This window comes from Solea senegalensis, linkage group LG2 (assembly GCF_019176455.1).
Source record: "Solea senegalensis isolate Sse05_10M linkage group LG2, IFAPA_SoseM_1, whole genome shotgun sequence".
NCBI classification, from domain to species: Eukaryota; Metazoa; Chordata; class Actinopteri; order Pleuronectiformes; family Soleidae; genus Solea; species Solea senegalensis.
Window position 1 is genome coordinate 29,841,605 of NC_058022.1, and position 27,168 is coordinate 29,868,772.

Below are 27,168 nucleotides of genomic sequence, written 5' to 3' on the forward strand. Positions count from 1 at the left end.
CGATGCGCAGGGCACACCTCGTAAACAAAAGCACATTGTCGGTGTCACTGCTCATCAGTCTGCGAACCAAGAGTGCAGGGAGAAGTCATTTCAGCTACTCTTCGGACACTGTGGTGTTTTCTAGTCGCTGCTAAATATTTAATTGATCAAGCAACATTAGAGCAAAGATGGTTTTATTTGTCACCGTCATCGTACACTGGATGGATTTTTAAGGTATTGCATATTTTGCTTTTTTCCTCTAATTATGAAGACAGCAATGGTTTCATGTTAAAGCTTGCAGAGTGATGCAGTGGTGTTTTTTTGTTTCATGCCAGACAAATTCCTGGGAAAATCTCCAAACTAAGACAACTGTAGCTAAGGTAATACGAGTTCCAGACTGTTTCTCTGCATGCTGCAAAATAAAATAATGTAAAAATATACATCACTTATTTTAAATAAACTTTATTTTGCTTGACAAAACATTTGATAAAAAGTAACTTGGTAAAGCGGTTTAAAAAAACACAAAAATACATCAATCATAGCATAGCCTGCCCAATATTGCATGTTTTAAAAAAGTGAAATAACTTAAACTTGCAACAAACCGTATTTGCTAAACATTCCTTTGTCCACTTTGTCTAATTTGGACTGACTGCACCGCACTGTGTCCATGCTTGCAGGAATCATGCCGTGTGTCCACACACAGTGCGGCTCCTCGCCACAGGGAGCCAGTCCGGCTTCCCAGAGCGCCGGCGGAGAGCGGAGCTGTGACTTTCTCACACCAGAGTTTGTGAAGTTCAGCATGGATCTCACTAACAGTGAAATCTCTGCTGCGTCGTCCGGCAGCAATATTGGCCCTTTGGCGGACTCTTACAACTGTGGCTACGACGTGAAGCCGCCGTGCGTCTTTCAGATGCCAGTACAGGGGGAGATCCCGTGCGTAAAGTTGGAGGACGCGCACGGGTGTCCGCGGTATCAGCCCCACCAGCCTCCATCGCACCATTCTGAGGAGCTGCTCTCCTCTCCAGGCTCAGTTTACTATTACCGACCTCCCTCTCCACACACGCCCAGCTTCCAAACTCCAACAGGACACATCTGGGATGACTCCGGTTCTCTGTATAGTTTTCGACAAGACTATTTGGCGGCGGCGCACAGGAAAAATTCACTATGCAGATTCTCGCTGTTTTCTCTCAAACACGCGCAACACAGCGGCCAGAGCTCGCCAACCTGCCAGATGAAGTTTGACGGATCGCTGCACGTGTCCATGAACCTGGACGCATCCGGGACGCACCAGCCGCTGGACTGTTCCGGGGGTTTGGGAAAGCGACACAATGTGGGATTCCCCCAGCCACTGCACCTCGCCCACGGTCACCCGTTTATGGACTACCAGACTTCAGCCTCCAGTCGTGGACCGCTGGGCGCGGAGGGTCTGTGCGCGGTGTGCGGGGATAACGCAGCGTGCCAGCACTATGGAGTGCGCACCTGCGAGGGCTGCAAGGGTTTCTTCAAGGTTTGTTGTTAGTGCGTATTTTGAGTAGCAGGAAACATATATAGTTATACCTGGAAAAAGTGCAGATGAAAATAATAAAACACATCTATGCATCGAATTTATTAAAAAGTATCTATCAATTAGATTTAAAAGTTGCCCTTTTAAGTTTACGACTGTATCCCTATTACTGAGATAACGTGGATATATTTACTTTGTAAAGATGGCCACGGTGTCCCAATAAAACTTAAACTCCGAGCTATAATATGTAATCCCAATGAGACTTCTGACTGCCTCCTAAATTGGATATTATACTTTAAATGCACGTTTTGATCCCTTGACACGTGCGTTCAAGGGGCAAATGTCATGTATGAAAATGGCCGTCGACGTGCCCTGAATAAAAACACGCCCCTTATTGTCTCTAAAGGAGATTCCCCGGCGAATCCCCAGATTATGAATGACCACGAGCCTGTATTTACCCAGACTACACTGCTCGCCTGCTGAATGCCTGACACACAACCTCAGCTGCTGCTCTTCATTTTAAATAGGACTATTTAAGGCTCTGATTGTGGAACTATTTTCAAAGAACCATTCAAGATATGTGACAAATAAGAAAGAAACCTTCTGCCAAGGTTCCGCATTCTGAAATATTAGTTGGAGTCTAGGGAAAAAGTAAATGTTGTGCCATAAAGCCCACTTTGAGAACAGTTTTAAAAAAGAGCATCAAAGTGCAGAAAATGTGGCATTCAGTTGTGTTTTTTTTACAGATGATCAGAATTGTATTCAAATTTGCTAATTTTATTATTATTACTTTTATTATTAGCTGAATTGACAGATTGTCAGTGTCAAATAAATGGATTACACAAAAATCAACCTCAACGCACCACAGACACACTTCAATGTAGCTGGAGATACATTTAACCATACAACAAATACTACGACTACTACTTCTAGAACTACTACTACTAATAATTCACACAATGATACAACAACAACAACAACAAATATTATGTACCCGATTAAAATCAATTGCAGTACATAGTGTGTCATCTAGCCACAACGATGTGCAGCCCTCCAGGGGGTAAAAAAACACCAGAAAATACAGAAAAATCAAAACAATAAATAAAAAGGAACTAAGTAGAAAGGAAAAAACAACAACAACAAAAACACATTTTAAGTTACTTGAGCAGAATTTGTCCACGTAAAATGACGGAGACAAGCTTACGGCAATCAGATTTTGAAGCATAGAGGACTTGATGTCCTTGAGAATATATGTTTTTCACCTGTAATGTGAAGGTATTTTAATACTTTAACTGTGATCTTTGTCTTTATGAAGCGCACAGTGCAGAAAAATGCCAAGTATGTGTGTTTGGCAGCCAAAAGCTGCCCTGTGGACAAACGAAGGAGGAACCGTTGTCAGTACTGTCGCTTCCAGAAGTGCTTGACAGTGGGAATGGTCAAAGAAGGTAAATCCACACATCTCAAAACCACATTCTGTTTTTAATTATCCTCTCAATTCACACTGACACTGAAGAAAAACACACATTTATTAAACTGACCCATATAGATAGACAATCACCTCGCCTCATATTTTGATATCATAAATATTTCTGGTAGAAGGAATTGTATCTTTTTATATGAAGGCTTGGTATAGCGTAAACTGTTCAGAGTGGTTAATACAGCACACAAAGTCATAGGCAGTTTATTGAGAAGTACCAAAAAGAAAGCTTGTACCTTCAGGAAAGTGTTTATGACTTATGTTTAGCCTATGAAAAGCTGACATTTATTATACCGCTCTGCAGTGGTGAGGACCGACAGCCTGAAAGGTCGAAGAGGTCGCCTGCCCTCCAAACATAAAGCCCTCACAGACTCATCCTCCCCTGTCAGCGCCCTTCTGAATGCTCTCATCAGGGCACACGTCGAGTCGAACCCTCCACCCTCTCGCCTTGACTACTCCAAAGTAAGCCGAGTTAACAAGAATCGCCTAAACATAACAAAGAAACATGATGGTATTTCTTATCACCTACACCTGATGACCTTTCAGTTCAGGGAGAGTCCTGGAAGTCCGCTGGGAGATGATGCACAACATGTGAGACAGTTTTACGACCTCCTGACCACTTCGATGGAGGTGATTCGAGGGTGGGCACAGAAGATTCCCAGCTACGCCTCCCTACCTAAACACGACCAAGACCTCCTCTTCTATTCTGCTTTCCTGGAGCTCTTTGTTTTGCGACTCTCATACAGGTACAGAGCAAACCCTTCGCCACTTGCCGAGGTTTGGCCTCCAAACACACGGGCGTTAAAATAAATGTCTGTTTCTGATAATATACTGTATACATGCAGGGACCGGATTTCTTTCATCTACTTCTGCCCCTCAGTATTTTACTTTGAGCACAAGCTATCACAATCTTTCAGATCAAATCCGGAGGAGGGAAAGTTGATCTTCTGCGATGGGTCGGTGTGGCACAGGTTCCAGTGCCTGAGGGGCTTTGGGGAGTGGATCGACAGCATCGTCGAATTCTCGGCCAATCTGCAGAGGATGAACCTGGACGTCTCCACCTTTTCCTGCATATGCGCCCTCACAATGGTGACCGGTGAGATGTTCGCACACACTACATTTTGTGCTCGCACCACGATTTCCATCTCAAAGATTCAAAGTCTCGTGGTTACTTTCTGGCTTGTGTCATATTGTAGGATTTAGATAATCTATATAATTGGTGTTTTCTGAATCTGATTTATGGACCTGCAGAGCGACATGGACTAAAAGAGCCAAAGAAAGTGGAGGAGCTGCAGAACAACATTGTCAAGTGCTTGAAGGATGGCGCGGCGTGCACTGATGGAGGCTCAGAATGTTGGTCCAACCATTTGTCCAGACTTTTAGAAAAGCTGCCCGAACTCCGCACTCTGTGCATCCAAGGCCTTCAAAGGATATTCTATTTGAAGCTGGAGGATCTGGTGCCACCACCTGCAGTAATAGATAAGTTATTCCTGGACACGTTGCCATTTTAGAGACGGAGAGAAGAGCCGACACGCGGGGACAGCTTTGTTTTCCTCAGCAATAGCGGTCCTTTGTGTCAGTTTGAGTTCTGTGCTTTGCATAAAAAACATTTCCAAACCAACAAGTGAAAGCAGAATGATTTCCATCCTAAAACCTTATTTATAATAATTGTTTATCATAAGAAGCAACATCCTTTGGAACAACCAAATCTATGTTTGCATGGTAATGGTGACTTTTTAAATCCAATTATATTTAAGGAAATAAATCATTTTAGTTTCATAAATTCCTGGAATTTTTTTGTTTTATCAATTTACAATGTGATTTGAAGTGACTGCCCGGATTAAACTAGAGATTCTAAGTGAATAAAAATAATATTTGGCAGGTAAGTTGTTTTGTTTTCACACATTTCTATGCTTCCCAGCTTGTATGCAGGCATTTTGGTACAGGATTTGTGTCCCATCACGTTATGTTCTCTAAAATTCACGTGTTATTAGTATATCGTGATTAACACAGTATTCAGTCGACTACCATGGTCTTGTGTTCTCAGAGTAAACTGTCATTGTCACTGTGATTTTTGATTTATTTCAATTATTTGAAGAACATTATTTTAACTTTTAAAAACGTTATTTATATATATTTTTTCCCCTTTTTGTTTTAACTGTTGATTCTAGGCTCTTTGTCATTTTGTATTTATTTATTTTTTACCTTTTTCTTTCCTATTTTCAGACTTGTCATTATTTTTTCTGTATTAAACATTAAACGATGTATTTGCATTAATGCATTCAATTGAGTGAATCATGTTTATTGTCTGCAACACTTTAAAGTTTTAAAGGGCAATAAAGACATTTTTTATTTAGTTTGACACTGTGCAATAACAACAGATAGGCCAGATGGTATATAAGGTACTTAATCAAGGGTCTAAGAATACAATCAAAATTTAAAGGAGGTCACATAAGTACTATAGAGACATTGTAGAACTTGAATACACACTAAGACAAATTATTTAATGTACTTAGTCTACAACAAGAAATTCTAATTCGTTCTAATAGTTATTTTTAATCTAAAATCAAATGATGAGAAATGATGTGTGTGTGGTGCAGTCTGATCCACATATTTACATAATTACTTAAATGTCGGAGGTCAGACTTACCCTTAGTGTTTCACATTTCTGAAATGGTTTGTCATAAATGTAATCCAGCTGAAGATCCTACACTACATATTATTTTCTCTATCATACGGGTACAGTGTGTGCGTGTGTGTGTGGCCGTAAGGTGCTTGACATTTCTGCAGCCCCGTGGTCAGATGTGGCATTAAAGACGCCACTTTCCTCTGATAAAGGCCATGAATTCAGTGACTACACCGGGAAAAGTCAAACAGCTGGAAATAAATACAGCTGCTGATTATTGTAGCAAATGAAATCTATGATGACAATATGTTAAATCCTAATCTGATCACTGCAGGGGAGAATTATGTGTGACATGTTCCCTTTTCTTTTCTGCCAGAAAAGAATTGAATCAAGTTGTTATTATTTTTTCTTAAAAAAAACGTCTTACAAATAGGAAGATGCAACCAAGAAGGTTTTATTATGGCCGGGGATCAATAGTTCAGGCTGTTCATTGCTCCAGTGTGGCAGGCTGAGATAGAAATGAATCAATGACAGTGTGTGAGAAAGGTCCAGTTTAGTCTGATGGAGAGATACAAAACTGTAAATCCATGGGAACATTATTGGCTTATAAGAATTCTAGTGTTAGAGAGTCATTATAGAGGCATTTTTTGAGCATCAACACGCATGTCAAGTTTCTATAATACAGTAATATCATCACAAATTACTGGATGTGTTCTGGGATTACAGTTAAGGGGACATTTTGTTCCAAGAATGTTATTTTTATGTTACATTTTTCACAGAATATTCACATTTAAATGTGAGCACCTGAAGTTATGTAACTGGAATATAGTTAAAGAAACAAACACTGAACCAAGGGTTTGAGGTAAATTTAGCACATAATACTTGGGTAAACCATTGGACTGTTATGACCCATTGTTGGTGTTATTCTGGTGTCCACAGGATAAAGTTAACCCAATTATTTACCTGACCATGCATTCAGTCAATTATTTATTTATTTGGAAGTGGAAATTTACTGTTTATGATTTAATGTTCGTCACCATATTAATTATCTGATTATTCTAATAATATCTGTTCTAATTAGCTTTCATTTGGAAACACTTCAATTTTTTTTATTTATTAACCATGGAGATATTTTGAGCTTAACCTGCTTCACTTGTAAATAGTATGAAGAATCAAATTTTTTTTTTAAATAATTAAGTAAATGCAATAATCCACAGTCTTATTCCAGGAGGAGAATGGGAAGAACATACATAAATATTTAGTGCATTATGTCAGAAGTGAAAGAATAGGTCTTTCTATTTTCCACAAGAAAAGGCCAATAAAGACAAACATGACAGGTGCATTGTCGTCATAGGAAATCACCAGAGATGAAGCCAGGAAAAACATACTATCACATACTGAATGGATGAAATGTTTGAGTGTGCAAAGACAACATGCACAAACGATCACAAGTACTAACAGGAAATTAATCAATCAATTAGACTTTATTTATGTACCACTTTTATAAAAAGCAAAGCAACTCAAGTGCTTCCTAAGAAAACAAAACAAGGAACAAATCAATGGACCAAAATAGGGTAAAAAAGAAAACAGGAAAGTTGGATAGTTGGAAATGCTGTTTCACCTAATAAAGTTGTTAAAATCTATCTACACAAATCATAAATGTGTCAGTTCAACAAAACCTCATGGTGCTGGCAGTCACATCATTTGGCCTGAATAATGTTTTGTTAAGCAAGGTTTATTTGAGGATTATTTTTCAGTGAGTTCAGTGACAAAAGGGCATCACATGGAGGTTAGTTTGAGTACCAGTACAGCAATGTAAAAAAACAACAACACTCAGTTAGCAGACATATTCTGAAATCCTCAAGTGTTGCATCGCTGCTGCCTTACTGCCAAACTATTCATAGATAACATAAACTTTAAGAAGAGAGTTTTTTTTTTTAAGGCTGCCGGCTCTGGTCGTACAGCAGCATCAACTACTTTATCTCGAGAGCACGATTTATGGGATGTTTTTTTTTCCGAGGCTCTGCCGACTTTGATCTCTGCATCCATCCAGCTTCAATACAGCTTAACCCTTATCACAGGCAGCCCAGACACAGCCAGCATCAACACAGATTTATAGGCAGGCACCCCTTCAGTTACTTTCAACATGTAATCCATCACAGATTATTACAGATTATTGATCAGATGCTTCAACAGCTGTGGTAATTATGAATGTAATTGTCGGCAGTCAAACAGGTAACATTAGAGTATTCTAACTGAGATTTTACCTTGTTTGTGGCTGTCTATAGGAAATCAATTTCATTTGATAGGAAATGACATTATATTTATTTGTAGCTGTATTTTAATATCTTTGATCAGTACATTGCCAATTTGCTATTTTAGGAAACACAAATGGTATTGTTATTTCATTCTTTAACAGAAAACTGAATTAACTCCTCTGAAAGAGCTTTTATTTTGAAAGTCTATTTAGCCTCATTGTCCAATTACTTTTTATTGTGTCATGTTATTACATTTTATAATGTTGTTTAAGAGCTATAGAGCTCATAACAAGAACATTAAAAAGACAACATAAAATCAAAGATGCAAAATAAGATAAATAAGTAAATAAATAAGGAAAGTATACATATAATAGGCTGGATTGGAGTATTTTTTTTCTGCCTGTGTCTGGTAATAATCACCTCATAATTGACCCTTGATCACTGCTGCGTTTACTTGTTTCTCGTATATTAAATATTTATAACTGACCGGCTCTAAGGACAGACACATTTCTCTCTGGATGTTGCTCCACCATCACTACCGTGAAATCAAAAGCAGCTTCTTCACTTTCAAGCAGCAGCTGAATCTGTGATGGAAAGAGAGGTGCCATTGGTTTGTTGACCATCAGACTATATTCCTGTCACACCACCACACCAACACAGACAGCAGCTTATGAATTGACTAAAACTGATTGGGTTTCTGTTTTTTTTCAAAGAGCTTAAATTTGTTCAGGAAAGACAGGAAGACAAATATAGGCAAGACATAACACTTAGAAACAACTCTAGTTCTAAATCTTCTTGTCATTAAAGCAACACATTCATTGGAGGGGATTATAGCATTTATTATATCTACGGCTAAATCGCTCAGGGAGTCCCCGTCTCGCTCAAGAAGAAATGGAATTAGCATTCTCTGCTAACGGGACAAACAGTTGTCTGAACACTTGAATCACTGATATGGATTATGTCAGCCCGGAATACAAACAGTGGATCCCGTGCGGTTCATCAAACACTCAAAATACCCCACTGAATTGTTTTAACACAAGGTCTGAGCTGATTTATTAACAGAAATGTACAAAATGTTGAAGGGCTTTTCTTAAAATGGTGTGAAAGTTTTTAGTTTAGCACAAATATTATTATGTTGAGTTGAGTCTGCTAAAACGGCTGGAGACACAACAAGTCTCCTTTTTTCTTCCACCTTTTTGTGCCAAAGACTACCATGCACTGTTGCTTGTTGAAGCTTTGAATATATGTGAGACTGAAGATATGCTTTGGTGAGAATATATAAAAAATGATTGTTATTTTGTTGTTTTTATTTTCTTACCACATTCAAAATGAGATTTAAAGTTGAGTGCAGTTCAATCAGCTGCTCGGTTTATCAGAACAGAGGGGCTTGAAAGAGCAGCTGTTACTCATCACACTAACGATGCACGTGAACAACAGCTGTGATCAATAGAAATGTCCCATTGACAGCCTATAAACTCTGCTCCATCCTGTCAACCAAAACCACCACAAGTGATTTCACATGTGGCGCAACAATAAAAACAGATATTATTGATGAGAAAAATCATCTTGTATTGATTACATTTGCAGTCAATCTGCAGCTTTGGTGTGACAGAGAATTAGTTGAGACAAAATCATCAACAAACAAGTTTCTGGGAAGCAAACGTGCAAAAGAAAACCCTTGCAGTTGACAAGATGTTGTGTTGTTCTACTGAATTTCACCCCATCAAAACCTGTTCTTTATGTGGAAGATTGTTTGCATCCATGAAAGATGATTTGTACCTGCCACCTTCAGAGTTTCATCTTGTCACATTAATATTCATGTATATACACAAGAATCACACCAGTGATTTGATTTCCTATGCACTCCCAGTGCAGACACTTAATTGGCCGAATTTAAACAATGTGTGGCCCAATGTCATGTCCATAAATTAGCAATAAATATTCCACATGTATGCTAAAGTTATCGACTGGAAGACAGATGGTACAAGTGTTATGAACATTTATATTCACAGATATTTCTGCAGGCAGTGAGTTTGGTCATGTTGTTGGTGTTTTATCAATTTTTTTAATATGACATTTTGACGTATGTGGCTGAATTTTCAGCTTTTGAGAACAGAGACGTGTTGAATGTGTGTTTACAAGGAAACAAGGAACATTTCTTATTTCATTAATACAACATTATCTCACAAAACAATAACCAGTTTGTGTACTCGGCAAAAGAAAAAGCAGCAAAAACAGGGACCGTGAGGGAAAGAAATAGTTTAAAGTCCAAACACTAAAAGAAAAGTAATCTGTGGACCTCCGAGGGGAGGAGGACGAAACTCAACACTTGAAAAGATCTCCATTATCCCTCTATCGCAAACTATCTCTCCTTTCCCCAAAAAAAGAGAGAGAGAAAGATGCTCGGGGGAGTGTTTGAAGAGGAATGAGCAGTTCAGGGGATAAAACTCTATAGCTCCTGTGGACACATGGGTTTGTTTGAGGATTATGACGGCCTTTACATTCACAGTTGAAGTCCCGGTGTGATGAGCTCGGGCGTCTGAAGGTTCATGGATCAGCAATACATTCCTGCAAAGAGTGATGGACAGGCCAAGTTCACAAACTGGACGCAAACTGTAAATGGCAGACAGTTGTGAGGTGAAAGCTGAATTTGAGGGATTAGGGGCCAAAGCAACACAATTTCCCTGTTACACAACAAGTTTTATGTCCTTATTCCCAATGATTTCAACTCACCGCATTATAATTCAAAAACAAATGGTATACTAAAGGAAGTTATTAGCAATCTGCATACTTTAAATCTCAGTTTTTTAAACACAAACAGGTACAACTATTCCATACTATTCCATACAAGCAGCACAACATACACTACAATAAGTGGCCATTGTACATGATTTCATATTCATTACATCTGTTGATGGCTCCTCCTCCTCTCCACCCACTGCTGAAGTTATAAGAGTGTATGACACACTGTGGTGAAACGTCTCTTACAGAGCTCCCATTATACTGTAGTGCACTGTGAGAATCCACAAGTTTGAACCTCAAACTATTTGACAGTCAACCTATCAGAATGGTGAGAAACAGGTCATTATTACTGTCACTAACAATTAAGGTGACTTACTAACAACTACTAAACAGAAATATTACCAACAAACAGCACACTATACACAAAAATAGCTGGTCATTGCACATAAATTCATATTTTCATTACTGATTAAATGTAGTTTATTAAATGAACTTTGACAGCTGACAATGCAATCACCACAAAGATCAATATCACCATCTAGTGGATGTAGACTATACTACATCTATCTATCTATCTATCTATCTATCTATCTATCTATCTATCTATCTATCTATCTATCTATCTATCTATCTATCTATCTGTCTGTCTGTCTGTCTGTCTGTCTGTCTGAATCTATAATCTATAATCTATAATCTAATATCTGAATTTACAATAAACCTAAAAGAAACCTAAAAATGCATTGCAAATTAAAACATTTCAAATTCCTTCCACCACGTATATCCTATTAAACCGAAAGGCCAAACAGGAAGTTGAAGCAATAAAAAAGGGGGGGCTGGGGGGGATTTTAAAAGAAGAACGTAGCAGCTGTTGATGGCTCCTCCTCCTCCTCCTCTCCACCCACTACTGAAGTTATAAAAGAGTGTATGACACAGTGTGGTGAAACCTCTCTCACAGAGCTCCCATTATAGTGCACTGTGAGAATCTACAAGTTTGAACCTCTCCTCCAAAACAAAAAGGACACTCAAACTATCAGAATGGTGAGTATCAGGTCATTATTACAGCCATTAACAATGAATGTGACTTACTAACAACTTTTGAAGATGTTTTTCTTACTGCTGGTGAAAACTGTGAGTCTTATCTGACATGTGACCAGGAAAACTTTGTCGAAACCCTAGTTTTCCCTCTTCTATCTGCTCACGTTCCTCTGAAACATAACGGTCTGCTTATGAGACATAGTGTGTGTCTGCTGTGGCGCGTAACACACAGGCACAGGAAGCCTTTGTGTGTTCAAAATGGTGAAAAACATAGTCAGGCTGTGGAAATGTGCTTCCAGGCCTGTGGCTGCAGCCCCAGTAAAGGTTAACTGTTTCCATATGGTGTTTGGGGAGCTGTCAGTCAGGAGGGTGTGCTTATTTGCCCCGCTGGTTGGGAATGCTGATGTGGCTTCCAGCAGTCACTCTTGTGAATTTCACATTTTTATGCCCGCAGTTCACTGCTGTGCTGATAAGCTGCTGCATTCCTGCAGGGCTGAAGCTGCATCTGCTATTGGCTCTTTGTAATACATACATTTAAAGACACACTCATTGCAAATGCAGTGATAATCACTCAGATACACACATTTTTCTTGTTGAACATGAGACATGGCATGACACTTGTGAACATTAAGCTCAACTTTCACCCTTGACTTTTGCTATTTTTTAAACAGTGAGTGTGTTGTAACATGCTTTCGTAAAGCCGAGAAAAACAGAAGTGAATAAGAAAACTGTCAGAGACACATGTTTTCCAAGAGGCTCAGATATGGTGCCACTTCCTGCTGTGCCATTTGGGACACACACACAACGTGAACAGAGGGCAAACACTTAAAGGCACAGTGTGCAAAATGTAGCAACATTAATGCCTTATCTACATGGAGACAGTACTTTCCCAACAACAACTTTTCTGTAAACACAGCATCATTTCAAGAAATGTCCTCCAACACGGAAACCCCCCAGAATGACTCTTAACGTGCTAGTATACATGTAGTGCTGCATCAGAAATGGAGAAGTCATGGAGCACGTGCATAAAGCATGAACACTATGTAAAGTACAAACTCCAAACACAAGGAGAATGACATCAAGTGGGGTGAAGGGTTAGAGAGGTGGGGCTATGACGTCATATTTTTTTTCCTAAAGTTGTGAATTGGATGTATAATATACAAGAGTCAGTTTGTCTTGTAGACATTAAAGGATGTGTTGTGTTGCAACTCAGGCGAGCAACACCAATGTTTTTTGTTTTTTTTAAGCTAGTGTTAGTTTATTATTGATTCTTTTGGAGGATGATATACTTTATTTTGTTTGTTTGGTCAAATACGTTAATGTACCGCTAGTTATAGAAACATATTTTTTTACATGATATTAGCTGCAGTCTGGGAGTCCACACAGGTTAGTGGGTTAGACGGGGTGATTGAGGGGGCGGGGACTCACTCAAAATAGCAAACTGCTGAGCTGTGCTGCCATACTTAGCATGTCACTGTGACTCTTCTGTGTCTATAACAAAAGCTTTTTGTACAACAAATGTGGGGATCGACATTCAAAATAAGTACAAAATCCACACTGAAATAAGAAAAACAAGAATTCAATCGGCTTTAACCTGTTTAAGGTGTTTTTTTGTGTGTGATTAATACCGGTTTGGATGGTTCTCATGGTTTTTCGTTTGGTCTACGGCGTGAAATGGCAAAAAGCTGAACATTTCACTTGTAATCTTGTAATAATGACGTCATAATGCATTGTCACTCAGCTATAACATCACGTTGTTTCTATTCTGGGTTGTCCATAAATATACCATTTGAAAGGATTAGTGTTGGAACCTTTTTTTTGCTAAAAAGCTGCGAGTTTGCCTGTCACAATCCTTTTCCAGGCTCAGTCAAAGGTTTGGAAAAGGACTCGCATGCAGGAATTTACAGGGACACAAATATTTGACTGGCTCTTGTCAAAATGAGTTTGAGGGTTGTTAACACAAAAATCATTTATCATAGCGGGTTGGTTAAACGGCACATAATGACATGTCAACGGCAATAATTACTTGGGAGTGTTCTCTAACTACCAGTGAAAGCTGGCTTTGTGTTGACACACGTCTGCAGTAATAATGTTGGCACACAGCAGTGGGACACGACGTCTATATATCAGCAGGAATTGAATTGATTCCTGCAGGAAAGATGCAGATTTCTTTGTTAAAGATCCAGTGTGTAAGAATTGGTGACATCTAATGGTGAGACAGCAGATTGTAACAAACAGAGGGGCCTCCTCTGCTCACCCCTCCTTTCCCACGCATGTCAGGGAACTATGGTGGTCTGTACATACTGGAAAGAATGTGCGTCTTTGTTTGTGTAGTAAAGTAAAGCTTCAAAATGAAAAACGCACGCTCTAGGTGGTTCGGAAACATGGCAGCACAAGATGTCGGCCTCAGTAAAGCAAGGTTCTTGCCAAAGAACCGCATCGAATCGCAGACGGCTGTTTGCGCAATTTGCATTACCGTAATTACGCGACGGTTACGCTATCGGAAAATTTCTAACAGTTTCTGAAAGCTGAGAAGTTGAAAGCCAAAATGTGGTTATTATAGTAATTTCACTCAGGCTGTTGCAAGAAGCCAGAGAATCAGCGTCACAGAGAGGAGAGAGCTGGAAAAACGCCTGTAAATAGTTTCTATTTTTTGGGCCTGTTTTAGGAAATTGAGACAAAAACTAATGTTATTGTTATGTTGTAACTCCAGGGTTTTCTCTAAATAATACTTTTAGTTTTTCTACAATTTCTAAATTGTAAAGTTATTCTGGAAAAATGGACAAAAGCAGTTACTCACAGGACATTAAATTAAGTTAAATTAAGCAAAAAAAAGGTGTTAAGGGGTTAAAAGGCTGATTCTCCTCTTTCTAACAGTCCTGGAGTAACAGGACAGAAGACATTGCATTCTGAACTCACTCGGATCAAATGTTTTCTCCAAATACTGAGACCAAACACGTCTCACTCCACTGCACTCGTCAACCCACTGCGTCCCCCCCCCCGTCACTCTTTCCTCCCGCCACCCACATCACTTACAAGAAACTCTTTCAGTATGGTGTGGAAGCCCTTTGACCCCCGGAGACTTTCTGACAAGACTGTGCTAATCAGCAATGCTTCCTTATTTAGACCATTGACTGCATAGTTATGCGTCAATCACACACCCTTGCAAGGATGCGCGGGCAATTAAAAGATTTCCCAAACCTTGCAAGAAGAAGACATGACTGGACTCAAATTTCAGCAAGTTGAGACAGGTTTAATGTTTGCACTGTAGAAGCCTTGCAGAAAAAGGCTCTGACCTACTTTAAATTTCCTTTTTCAGAAGCTAGAAGCTGATCATAATCTGCAGTCAGACCAGAAGTCACGTTGGATTTAGCTAAAAAAAGGTTCAATAAATAACAATTGTCCCCATTTTTCCCTCCACAGCGTGAGTGCATCTCCATTCATGTGGGCCAGGCCGGTGTCCAGATGGGCAACACTTGCTGGGAGCTGTACTGCTTGGAGCACGGCATTCAGCCTGACGGCCACATGCAAAAAGACAAGCCCTCCGGAGGCTACGATGACTCCTTCACCACCTTCTTCAGCGAGACTGGCAACGGGAAGTACGTGCCCAGGGCCATCTTTGTTGACCTGGAGCCCACTGTGATTGGTGAGCAGGAGAAACGTGCTCTGTCTCATGTCTCTCTCTCTTTTATTTTTTGGATTTTTTTGAACACTCCTCCCTCTGTTTATGGAGTGGAGCTGACATGATCGAGCAAAGTGACTTACCAAACTCTATAAAGCTATAAAGATTAATCCAGCTGATCATAAACTAAGACAGCGGATGTCAAAATAGTGCAAATACTGCATACAGAATATATTTTTTTATCATTTTTAAACTGGGTCAATATGAATAAATACATAAATAATAAATATATAACAAATATACAACATATTATGTGTATCCTGAGGCCCTTGAGTCCGAAAATCCCTGAACTCCAGCTCTGGTCTGTTTTTTAGATGAAGTTCGCTCAGGCACGTACCGACAGCTCTTTCACCCTGAGCAGCTGATCTCAGGCAAAGAGGACGCCGCCAACAACTATGCACGTGGTCACTACACTGTAGGAAAAGAGCACATCGACAATGTTCTGCACAGGATCCGCAAACTGGTAAGTGGGACAGCTTAGGGCTGAACATTCTAAATGTGTTTTTCCTGGTGAGATGCCAGACTTAAGACCAATTTCACAATTTTCAGAAAACACTTGATTCATCATGTCCTCTCAAGTGGAAAAACAAACAAACATTGATTTATTGCTTTTGTGAGCTGATTGAAAACCAACATATCAAGTAAAATTTAATTCAATCATAAAGAAATTAAAGAAGGAACTCCTGTTTTTTATTCTTGATGTGATCAGATCTGACATTCATAACAGTGTTTCCTTTTATTTTTTTGTTTAGGCTGACCAGTGCACAGGTCTCCAAGGTTTCCTAGTCTTTCACTCCTTTGGGGGAGGAACTGGCTCTGGCTTCACCTCTCTGTTGATGGAGCGCCTCTCAGTGGATTTTGGCAAGAAGTCCAAGCTGGAGTTTGCCATCTACCCAGCTCCTCAGGTGTCCACTGCCGTGGTGGAGCCCTACAACTCCATCCTGACCACCCACACCACGCTGGAGCACTCTGACTGCGCCTTCATGGTGGACAATGAGGCCATCTACGACATCTGCCGCAGGAACCTGGACATCGAGCGTCCCACCTACACCAATCTAAATCGCCTCATCAGCCAGATTGTGTCCTCCATCACCGCCTCCCTGCGCTTTGACGGCGCCCTGAACGTGGACCTGACCGAGTTCCAGACCAACCTGGTGCCTTACCCTCGAATTCACTTCCCTCTGGCCACCTATGCTCCAGTTATCTCAGCAGAAAAGGCCTATCATGAGCAGCTCACCGTGTCTGAGATCACCAACGCCTGCTTTGAGCCAGCCAATCAGATGGTGAAATGCGACCCCCGTCACGGAAAGTACATGGCCTGTTGCCTTTTATATCGTGGAGACGTGGTGCCCAAAGACGTCAATGATGCCATCGCCACCATCAAGACCAAGCGCAGCATCCAGTTTGTGGACTGGTGTCCCACTGGCTTCAAGGTGGGCATCAACTACCAGCCACCCACCGTGGTTCCTGGAGGTGACCTGGCCAAAGTGCAGAGGGCCGTGTGCATGCTGAGCAACACCACTGCCATCGCCGAGGCCTGGGCTCGACTCGACCATAAGTTTGACCTGATGTACGCCAAGAGAGCCTTCGTCCACTGGTACGTCGGAGAGGGAATGGAGGAGGGAGAGTTCTCAGAGGCCAGAGAAGACATGGCTGCCCTGGAGAAGGATTACGAAGAGGTCGGCATCGACTCATGTGAGGACGATGAAGAGGGCGAGGAGTATTAAACCAGAGGCAGAGATGGGTTTAAGAAATTCACCCAGATTATAATGTCCAGAATCTATTTTAATTTCCAAGAGTTGTCTAAGAATTTCATAGTGTTTGGTCATTTTGAAATTGTTTTGCAGTAAAAGAGAATGTATGTTTACCTTCTTTTTTTTTTTTAAATAAAGCTACTTCTGTTATTCATCATTATAATTCCTTGCTGTCTTTTTTATACGCATGCAAATGTATGATGATGTTAGCCTTTCTTTTGAAAGGTGGTTCATGCAGTTTCAGAGGAAGTGATGTGTTTGAAAAAAGTGTGAAGCCTTTAAAGGTATCCAAACTACTATGATGATAATTAAGTATTCAGTCATTAAACTATTTTGCCTGTGGAAATCTATAAACAGATTTTAATCACAGATATATAACCTGCCTCGTCAAGAGAAAGGGAAGCAACATACAAAGTTCTAATGTAATGAATAATGGCTCCCTCAGTTTCTGGGTGCACAGTCCTTACCTAACAGAGCTACCTTTAATTTGCTCTTCCTGCTAAAATGTGTCACAGTGACAGCTGTGCAAAGGGCCCATTAAATCATCGGAAATCAGCTGCTTAGATTGTCACAAAAGAAAAAGTCCAGCTGTTACCAATCACACAAACGACCACTGTGATCAATTATTTTCCAAATGATTGTCCACTCAACATCAAGTGATTTTATATAAGATGATAAAAATGAATTTGACTTGGGTTACGGTGCAGGAGAAAGTCAACGGACAAGACCATCAATGGTAAGAGATGAATAATTTTATAATGGAAAAATTTGAAAAAGAAGCTGTAATACTACTACTTTGACTTTTAGAGGAGGTAACGGAATTTAGGGGAAATGTAGGATAAATCTTCAACAGTGCCTGTTCAACTGCTGTGTGTATTTGTTTCACCTTTTTTTGCTGCAGGTATATGTGTGACTAAAGAAAAAGTAAAAAAAACTAAATTACCCCCCGTATGAAAATTAACATTTACCCTAACTAACAAATGCACAAACTGGGAACCCTGCACACAGGTAAAAACACAGAAGAGACACTGATTGTTTCAGTAAACCGACACTGATTAATTGATTGAAAAATCTGATTAAAAAAAAATAATTAAAAATACTAATGGCCATGTGGGTGAGCTGCACAGCATTAACCAGGAGATGGCAGTGTTAGATTATTGTAGGAAGGACTCAGCAAACGTAATTATCTCTGAACCGTCTACTAAGTGTGAGAGTGGATGGTTGTTAAGCGGTAGAAGATGGATGGATGAATGGATGAATGAACAGTTTTTCCTCTATTGGAAGTGTGAAGCCCCTTATTTAAGTGTGGAACATGCCAGAGGGCTTCATAAGTCAAATTCTGAATGAAGTGATGCAAAGACTCAGATGCTACTCGTCCACAAACGGTCACCGAACGACCACAAGGAGATGCATCATGAATACATGCAAAAAAATAAAACGCAAAACGAAATGTACATTTTTCAAAATGACCTCAGAGTCCTGCACAACTATGATGAAGTACATAATAACCTGGACTTGCAAGATTCTGGTAGAAGTTGACTGGTGTGACCTCAGCCCCATGCCCTCAATTAAGTAAAGTGATGGATTTCTCTTTTGTCACAAGCAACAACACCTTTTTTTTTCTTTTCTTTTTTTCTTCATTGTAGATTTTCTCACCAGAACCACCAGAGACAAACGTATTTCCTGGTTCCTCAGTAGACAAGGCCTTCATATTGGCTCAGTAATTGCTCTGATGTAATTAAAGTGGAGTGTGAGCAGTGTGGGCATGGGATTTCTGAAGGTCATGGAGGACAGAGACAATGGTAAGTGTTCTGAAATACGGGAGGATTTTTCCATTGTTTTCTTCTCAGTGTGGATGTTCAGACAGCTGGCAATGTTACACAACAGGCTGCCACACAAACAGAGTTTATATAGAAAAGGTATTTTATATTTAGATTGAGTGGACCTTTACTTCACGACTGCCCGCATGAAGGAGAAAAGCAAATGTTACGTTATGATTATCCATCATTTATTCATTTTTTTTCTTTCTCTCCTCAAGCCCTAAGGAGTTAATGAGTTCACTGACAAATGATCACATTATTATTTTATGTTCCGTTTAATGAGACTAAAAATAAAATATACGACTTTTTGTGCCACAGCAAATGTCTTTAATTCTATGTAGGGAGATGTTGCATTAGCATCCGATTGGTCCGAGACCCACACAGCTCCAGGCCTCACCTTTAAATTAAATTATGACGTGAAGCTGTATCCATGGAAACCAAACGGTCGCCACGGCAACTGATTGGTAGCCAAATGCTGGGGGATTATCAACGTGGCTCAAAAGCTCTTCCCAGAAATTAAACTTGCAACTTGTCTCCTCTTGTCTAAAAGCCACAGCGTGCATCAGTGTGATTAATGGCACTTGTGCGCGACAGACAGTAATCCTCTGAATCACACTCATGTCCATCGGTCACAGTCAGGAGTGCACTCAGGCTCTGTGTTGCCATGACACTTCCACTGTGACGCCTTTAAGTGCCGTCCTTTACAGACAACAGTGCAATACACAAAATGTGTCAAACAACCTGGAAATTAAACAGCAGTTTTAAATAAAAATTCAATCAGAGGAAAAACGGTTCAATCCAAAGTCATTCATTAGCTGATCAGCTAATGGATTAAAGGGACATAGAATGATTTAAACACTTTAAATCCTGTACATCATTATTTGTATATGTATATTTAACCATGGCTTGTTTAAATAAATACACAAAATTAACCAAAACTCATGGAATGTGTCCATACTGAGGCTTTAGTTTCCTTTTACAGATATTTACAGAAATGTTGTGTTTGCATCTTTCCTCCATCTTATTTTGGACTGATGTTCAGTCTTTCTATTCATTTAAATAGAGAGAGACTGAGACTCTAAACTCTAGACATCAAATAGGCCACTTAATATCTTGAATCTTCAAGTGAAAAAAAAAACGTTTTAAAATATGTGTCACAAATGTACTTTTTAAGAAGCGATAAATACACACTGTGGGAAACAAGTAAACACAACAATAAATAAAAGCCCAGTTTACAATGTTAACTGTCTGTACATCTATTGCTGCCTAACGGTACTGTATCACATTGTCACGCTTACGTGTGTTGCCCTGAACAACAACCACTGAAACTCATTAAAATAATAGAACAAAAACAACAAGTAATAAGATGGCACAAAATAAATGTTTTTCTAAAAGAATGTTTGGAACATGCGTTTAAAATAGAGTCATGACACACCGACAGAGCAGACTGATGCAATTTGCATCAAAACAAAACAAAACAATACCATTTAATACTTTAGAGAAAGAGCTTGCAGTTGATAAAATGACTTGTCAAAAATCCATTTAAAGCCAGTCAAAGTAAAAGAAAACAAACCTACACTGACAGATGGATCCAACCATTCAACAAAACAACTATGGTGGTCTTTGTGGACCAAAAAAGGACGCAGTCGTCTTTCTTTGTGCAGTAAATGTTGGCGGTGGCCTCTGTAAAGCAAGGCCCTTGACTAAACTACATGAATAATGCTATGAAAACCAAAATATATACTTTTTAAACAAATTATACACTTATACAAACATACTTATGGGTATTATATTACATTTTGTCCAATAAACCCTCCTTTCTTTACTAGACAAAATGTTCTTTTTTGTGTGGGATTTAAATATCACCCGCGATGTCTCTCCAGAAGAAAGATATGATTCCTTCTCCATCTAATCCACCTGTTACATACTGTAGTTTGGTATAGTGCCCCCTACAGGTGACAGAAAAATAGTCTGATTGTGTATGATGAGAAGAATTAAACGGGTATAAAACACACACATGACACACATGTCTACACACGCGGGCGACACATGTCAGTCTACCAGGGGCGCGCGCGCGCTCAGTGTCGGGCACAGTTCACCGACGACCCCCTCACTCGTCGTCGTGCTGTTGGTCGAGTAGCGACGACACATCGAGCAGACAGCCTTTAAAATAACCGATCAGGGAGTGAGTCAGCTGGATGCGGCTGCGTTCTGACAGGAAGTGTCCTTCGTCTGGATAAATCTGAAATGAAGAACACAACAGGACAAAACTGAAATATATACTTTTGTAATTGCTTCGTGGGAAATCTGAATAATTCATATGTTCAGCTTTTTGTACGCGCCAGGTGTTGGAGTGAAAACTATGCCCAGAATATAATAAAGTTATAACACAACAAGCTTTATCTGCGGAAGACTTTTACGCGTTTCAGATGAACTTTTTAGTCACTGAAAACAAATAACCCTCATTTTCATGCGTGTGTGTGTGTGTTTTTTGATGCGACTCATCGAGGTGTGAAATAAGGTTTTATGAGCCCAGGGATGGAAAAATTGATTTTGAATCAAAACAGCAATGTCAGCCTCAGGTAAAGTGAATAACCATGAAAAACAAGTACATGTTGTCATAGCAGCGACATCATAACAGCTATTAATTATTGTCGAAAAAGTGAATTTATCAGAAACGACATATTTTCATGTGTGGGGTGTTAGGTTTATGTTTTTGCAGATGTAGTCTGGGTGACGAAACTCACTTAAAATCACTTCAACTTTAATTTAAAATACAAATTTACCTGCATTGTGTAGTTTGCGCCGATCTTTATTAAATGTTTGATGAGTTCTGCCGAGTGCTGGAAGTGAACGTTCGCTGTGGAGGAGAAAAAAAACAAGACATGCAAATAAGTGCTTTGGCGGCGGGGGGGGTTCATTCCATTTTAATGCTCTGCACTGTAGGGTCAGGCCTTAAGAGTCAGTCTGAAAACAAGTTGCTTTTGCTGTGAGAAATAAATGTTTGTACCGTCTGCTGTCCCGTGAGCCAGAAACAGATTTCTGCCCTGCAGACCCTTCATGTTGGTCAGAACTCTGGCTGCCTGGACACACACACACACACACACACAGATAAAGACAAAACAAATTGAAAGTCATTGATGTCACAAAGGCTGATAATGACAACCAAAAGTATCATTCAACATCCTGTTTAATGTAGTAAACGCCACTAAAGCTGCTGTATAGTGGAAGTAATTATGAGGTACAATATTGTAACGGAAACCAAACCAAACCACGTAGAATCAAGGCGAGGTGAGGCGGAACTATATAGTTGAAAAAAATGCCTTTATTGTATGCCCCAAAAGGTGAAGGGGTGCTCAACAAAACACATGTTCATCAGATGGTTTAAAACACATACAACTTGAAACATTTAAAAATGTGTGTTTAAAAGTGCCGGTTCCCTGTTCTGGGAGATCGGGAAGGCTGTTTCAGACCAAATAATGATTGATAATGATAATGATTCAATTTGGGAACTCAATTAATTTAGATATTTTAATTGGCCCCATAGTGTCTACTCTCGTATCCACATCGTCATCGTCATGATATGAAGGTAGATTGTAGACACAAATCAAAGGAAATAGCATGAGCACTCTGCAGAAATGCATGTTTCCTCGTTGATTTGTGTTTGTGCATGAGGTCATCTCTCCACTTTTACTCCTCTATTCAGCAGGGAATCAAACTGGCAGATTTTCTGGCCACACATGTCATAACCCATTTATTTCAGCGACTGCTTTTGGTCTCCCGAGGACAGGACGAGTGATGATGTCCCCCTGATTATTGTCCGATCACATTGTGCCACATCTCTCATCTTCGGATGTCAGTTAACACACACACGCACATGCACATGCACATGCACACGCACGCACGCAGCTGTGAGAGTCACAAAAATAGCGTCCCACTTATAGGCAGCCCACATAGGACGAAAAACACTAAGTGCAACCTTGACTTGGAGGACAACTGTGGTGGGATTTTGTTTTTTTTACTCATTTTAAGCCTACACCTCTGGTATGTAATATTAAAAATGTTTTCCCATGCAGACAAGATTTCATAAAGCAACAGTGTTTCTCAATCCTGGGTCTCATGTTCTAGATGTTCACCTGATTCAAACGGTCGGCCTGCTAACGACCCGTTCATTTGAATCAGGTGTGTTGGAAGAGGAACCGTCCAAACAAACAATGTCTTCTTTATCTTTAACAGACTGCAATTTAATTGCTTTTCTACAAATTCTGGCACCTGTAAAACCTGATTTGGCTAAAAAAATGCGCCCTTAAATCATAATTTGGATTGTTTCAAACTCACAGACGTGACAAAACAACTGTTAATCTGCTTTACAACAAATAGATGCTGCTTAACAGTGTGAATCTCACCTAAGAGTGATCACATTTTTTAACGTTTTCCTGAATCAATGTGGCCCTATACTGATATTTTGTTTATAACAAACAATCACTAATTACAGCTAATCAGAGTACTTTTAATCATGCTTTATGGTTTGTTTTTCACCCCACTACATTTTAGATGGCTTTAATTGCAGGATATGAATTATGTTTCATGCTTATGCTGATCAAAAATGATAAACAATACTATTTTATGTTTCTCATATTGATTGGTTTCCCTTTTTTATAATAATAAATCTTTAATATAGTGGGCACTTCAGAATTGTTTAACTCTTAAATGAAATAAGCTTAGCAACAGATTGATGACTGGTAGAAGCAGCTCACTTGGTATCTGTTCTCCTCAGATGAAAGCAAGCCAAAGTATCTCTCAGAAAATGCCGAGGCTGAAAGAGAAAGAAGTTATGTTGAGTAGAATAAGAAGAAATGTTACTTCTTCACACTTAATGAATGAATACAGGAAGATATTTCACAGGTTTTAAAGTGCACACAGTGTGTTTCAAAGCATGACATAGTCAATATATTCTGCTTTTGCTTAAAATACAAGAAGAAAAAGGATTTTCAGAGACCCTTGAGATTTTACAATTCTAATCACACTCTGAAGCTACAGTGTTGCCCTAATACTGGTCCCAGAAAGGAAGGCTTTTCATCTTAAACTTCAATAAGCCTAAATTCCCAAAGCAGAACCTAAATAAACCACACTACCCAGACAATATATGAAGAAGTTAAGTATAAGAAAATGACTGTAGCAGCGGCAGCTGGAGCAGGAGTTATAAAATATGTGCATTTCCCTGCCACGGGCAGCAAAGAGGAGTTTCTCGCTCACCGTACATGGACCAGTCAATGATGGGAGCCTGAGCTGCAGCACATCGGAGCAGCCACTCTGTCGACTTCAGCATCGTCAGTGTCAGGAAGCCGCCGTAGTCCTGATGAAACACATTCAACGCGTCAGCAATCAAACATGGCTGAATATTAAAAAAAACAACAACACAGTCACACTTGTAATCAACAGACACTAAAAAACAACAGATGAAAAACAACTTAAACTAACACTTATGGTCTGTCTCTCCAATCTGCATTTGCGTCTACATTGCAGTGCACTCTAGATTCCAAATAAAAACAATATTATTAACCAAATATTAACAACCCAAAAACAGGTAGTGCTAAACCTGAACTTATACTACTTGTCATGGAGGTTCCTGCATGTTTATGACTCAGTAATGCCATAAAGACAAGCAGTCAGAATGAGCAGTTACTGGTTTTAATGTTGCGGCCGATTGGTGTAGGTTTTTATAATTTCAGATTCAGCATGCACTGGCTTTATTTGACAGATATGTGTTTAAACTTTGAAATCAATGGATATGGAGATCTTCCTGTCACAGCCCCTGCATTTATTTAGTTGCTTTTTGCTTGGACTTTTTGTTGTTCTTTTGCTTTCTTTAACCTTAGGTTTTTAGTTCTTTCTGTCCCTTGTATGCAGTTTTATTTTGTATTTTCTCCTTGTGTAGACTTTGTCCTGTCTTTCCCACTCTGTGCCCCGCCCTAATATGTTTCACCTGTCTCTCATCAGTGTCACCTGTGTCTGATGAGCAGCCCTGCCTCTCTAGTGTATTTAGTCTCAGTGCTCCTCAGTGTCCACGTGGGTTTAGTTTGCTCAGTTACCTGCTCGTCCTGTGGGGTTTTTATTTCTTTCTGTTCTCAGTGTTTACGAAGTTGTTTTTTCTTCTTTTAGCCTTCTCTTCCTTGTTGATTGTTTTTGCCATTTTGAATATTTTCGATTACTTTTAAGAGTCTCTTTGTTATTTTTTTCTTAAATCTACATTTGGGTCCTAATGTTTACACACTGTGACACTTTTGCCCCTTTTAAATACATAAATCTTGAATGACATGTTAAATATTTGTGTTAAAAATGTATTTCCAATGGCAGTAAAACACTTTGAGTTGACTATTCACCCACTGCATTGGGACTGTGTCGTGAGGAGCTCTTAATTCATAAAGATTAGATGGGGAGTTTGTGAATAAATTAAACTAATCATGATTCATGTTTACAGTAATCACATCCAGGAATCGTATTCATTAAAACATTTCACAACAACATAACAAAGAGGCTTATGAACAGTCCTAAGATTAAATGTGCTAATGAATGAATGAAAAAAGTCAGCGTCAGACTGACACGGTCTGACAAACGAACCTCTCCAAATACTCCGACACGAGTGCGATCGATGAACGGCAGCTCGATCAGGTATCTGAAGAACACACAGGTTAACTTCATTAGTGAATGAAAGCTCAGGTCTCAGGAGGAAGATTTGATTTACGCACAAATAAGAGGCCAGGACAGGAGGACAGAGGTTAATCTTTGACTGATCAAGAGAGACAGGCTGCTGAGATGTTCTCTTTTTATTTTGTTCTCATGTCAAGCAAAAAATAATTATATTATCCGAAATCATTCATCAGTCATTACGTACTCAAGCGCTGCAATCTGGTCGTCCGCGTCCACCGTGCCGAGCCTCGCGTGAACCTGTTTCAAAACCCTGTCAGTTGACAGAGAAAGGTCAGAAAGAATAAGTGCAGACACAGAGAGAGAGTGTCTTTGCTGAGTTGTTGCTTATTGATGTAAATGTACGGCACCTTTGACCTCTGAACCCTGACCCTCGGCCGTCAACCCTCGCCACGATGACCTGCTCGGAACCAACCAGCACAGAGTCCCAGTCCAAGCTGAACTCATCCGTCACCGTCTGATCACCAGGAAAACTTCCACTGTCAGAACACGCCAACAACACCAACAACAACAACAACAGCACACAGACACTTTATTCACCATCACAATATTGCTTTGTCAGTCATTTGTTTAAAGCCGCAGTGCGAAACCATTGGTGATTATTGCCTCTGTTTGGTCTTTGAACAGAAACCATGTCCCTGTCTCGACATAAAACAAATCACTTCCTGTGTGCAGGTCGCTGGGCAACATGAAATCTGAACACTGTTATACAAAGAGACGTAGAGAGAATAGTGTGGAGCTGATGGGTTTTAAAGGCACAGTGTAAATGTATTAACATTTATGAATATCCCTCACCTTACCCTTTCCAGAACCTACTGTATGTAGCCTTCAGTAAGCATTAAAACACAAAAGATGTTTGTGGGCTATTGTAAAAACAGAGCTGACCCAGCTCCTGATATAAATATGTATTGAGGCTCATGCTGAGGTAATGAAAAACAAAAATTCATATGATATGGTGATTGTGTGATTACGAAACACTGAAGTAGTATTGTTTTATCTTCAATTTTTGCACCTAAAATATTCACAGTGGACCTTTTATGTGAACTTATTTGTTCAAATTGAAAAGATATGTTTTTTTTTATTCTAAAACATAATAGGACTGACGACCTAAAAAGTAGTAACAGTGCATTTAATCAATTTCATTGTTAACCTGACTGAATGGAAAGTATCTGAGTGTGGTCGTGTTTATGGTTGTAGTTTAACCAAGCAGCTCTGGACCTTCTGTACAGTAAAAGCATGTGGACACTTCCACAATAAAGGTGTGTTCATGATACATGTGCATGTGTATGTCTTTCTATAAAATGCTAAAGTTGTTAATGTCCAACTCTTATTTGGTTTGACACAGAAAAGGAACAACTGTGTGTACTTTTAAAATGGATTAATGGACATTTACATTGTAGCTATAATGTGAAATGTTAGGGAACAATGCATCTGGCAGCCCGCAGGTAAAAAGTGAAATGTAATCACGGCTTACATAATAAGGAGGAGGCCGTAGAGGAAGGACTCAGAGAAGTCGGGAGGATAGATGAGCTTCACAGGAAGCTCTGTGTGTGAGCGAGAGACAGCGAGAGAGAGAGAGAGGG

At 39.6% G+C, this 27,168-nt stretch overlaps 3 protein-coding genes across 5 annotated transcripts in view; 2 read left to right on the forward strand and 1 right to left on the reverse strand.

The window, feature by feature from the left end:
• The first annotated feature begins 72 nt into the window (after nt 1-72).
• Nucleotides 73-5,078, forward strand: LOC122784920 (nuclear receptor subfamily 4 group A member 2-like). 2 transcript variants are annotated; one of them, XM_044050363.1, is made up of 8 exons: nt 73-213; nt 315-359; nt 657-1,486; nt 2,799-2,928; nt 3,265-3,422; nt 3,507-3,706; nt 3,878-4,056; nt 4,212-5,078. In XM_044050363.1, the coding sequence occupies exons 3-8, from the start codon at nt 662-664 to the stop codon at nt 4,469-4,471; spliced, it is 1,752 nt and encodes a 583-aa protein (XP_043906298.1). In that variant the 5' UTR covers nt 73-213; nt 315-359; nt 657-661; the 3' UTR covers nt 4,472-5,078. The 2 variants fall into 2 exon arrangements, with proteins under 2 accessions (XP_043906298.1, XP_043906289.1); XM_044050354.1 differs by lacking the exons at nt 73-213; nt 315-359 and having other exon boundaries at nt 394-1,486.
• A 6,426-nt stretch (nt 5,079-11,504) lies between these two features.
• Nucleotides 11,505-17,214, forward strand: LOC122758957 (tubulin alpha chain-like). The gene is made up of 4 exons (XM_044013375.1): nt 11,505-11,624; nt 15,045-15,267; nt 15,618-15,766; nt 16,056-17,214. Exons 1-4 carry the CDS (start codon nt 11,622-11,624, stop codon nt 17,028-17,030), a joined length of 1,350 nt encoding a protein of 449 aa, XP_043869310.1. The 5' UTR covers nt 11,505-11,621; the 3' UTR covers nt 17,031-17,214.
• Nucleotides 17,215-19,043: 1,829 nt separating this feature from the next.
• LOC122758942 (inactive dipeptidyl peptidase 10-like) overlaps nt 19,044-27,168 on the reverse strand; it is a 47,039-nt gene continuing 38,914 nt past the window's right edge. For both annotated transcript variants that reach the window (XM_044013356.1, XM_044013365.1), the window contains exons 19-27: nt 27,060-27,129; nt 25,936-26,064; nt 25,773-25,838; nt 25,499-25,553; nt 24,134-24,233; nt 23,635-23,693; nt 21,888-21,960; nt 21,664-21,737; nt 19,044-21,119 (exon numbers count right to left, since the gene is read on the reverse strand). In XM_044013356.1, the coding sequence (XP_043869291.1) occupies nt 20,988-21,119; nt 21,664-21,737; nt 21,888-21,960; nt 23,635-23,693; nt 24,134-24,233; nt 25,499-25,553; nt 25,773-25,838; nt 25,936-26,064; nt 27,060-27,129 (758 nt within the window). In that variant the 3' untranslated portion in view covers nt 19,044-20,987. The remainder of the gene's footprint in view (nt 21,120-21,663; nt 21,738-21,887; nt 21,961-23,634; nt 23,694-24,133; nt 24,234-25,498; nt 25,554-25,772; nt 25,839-25,935; nt 26,065-27,059; nt 27,130-27,168) is intronic.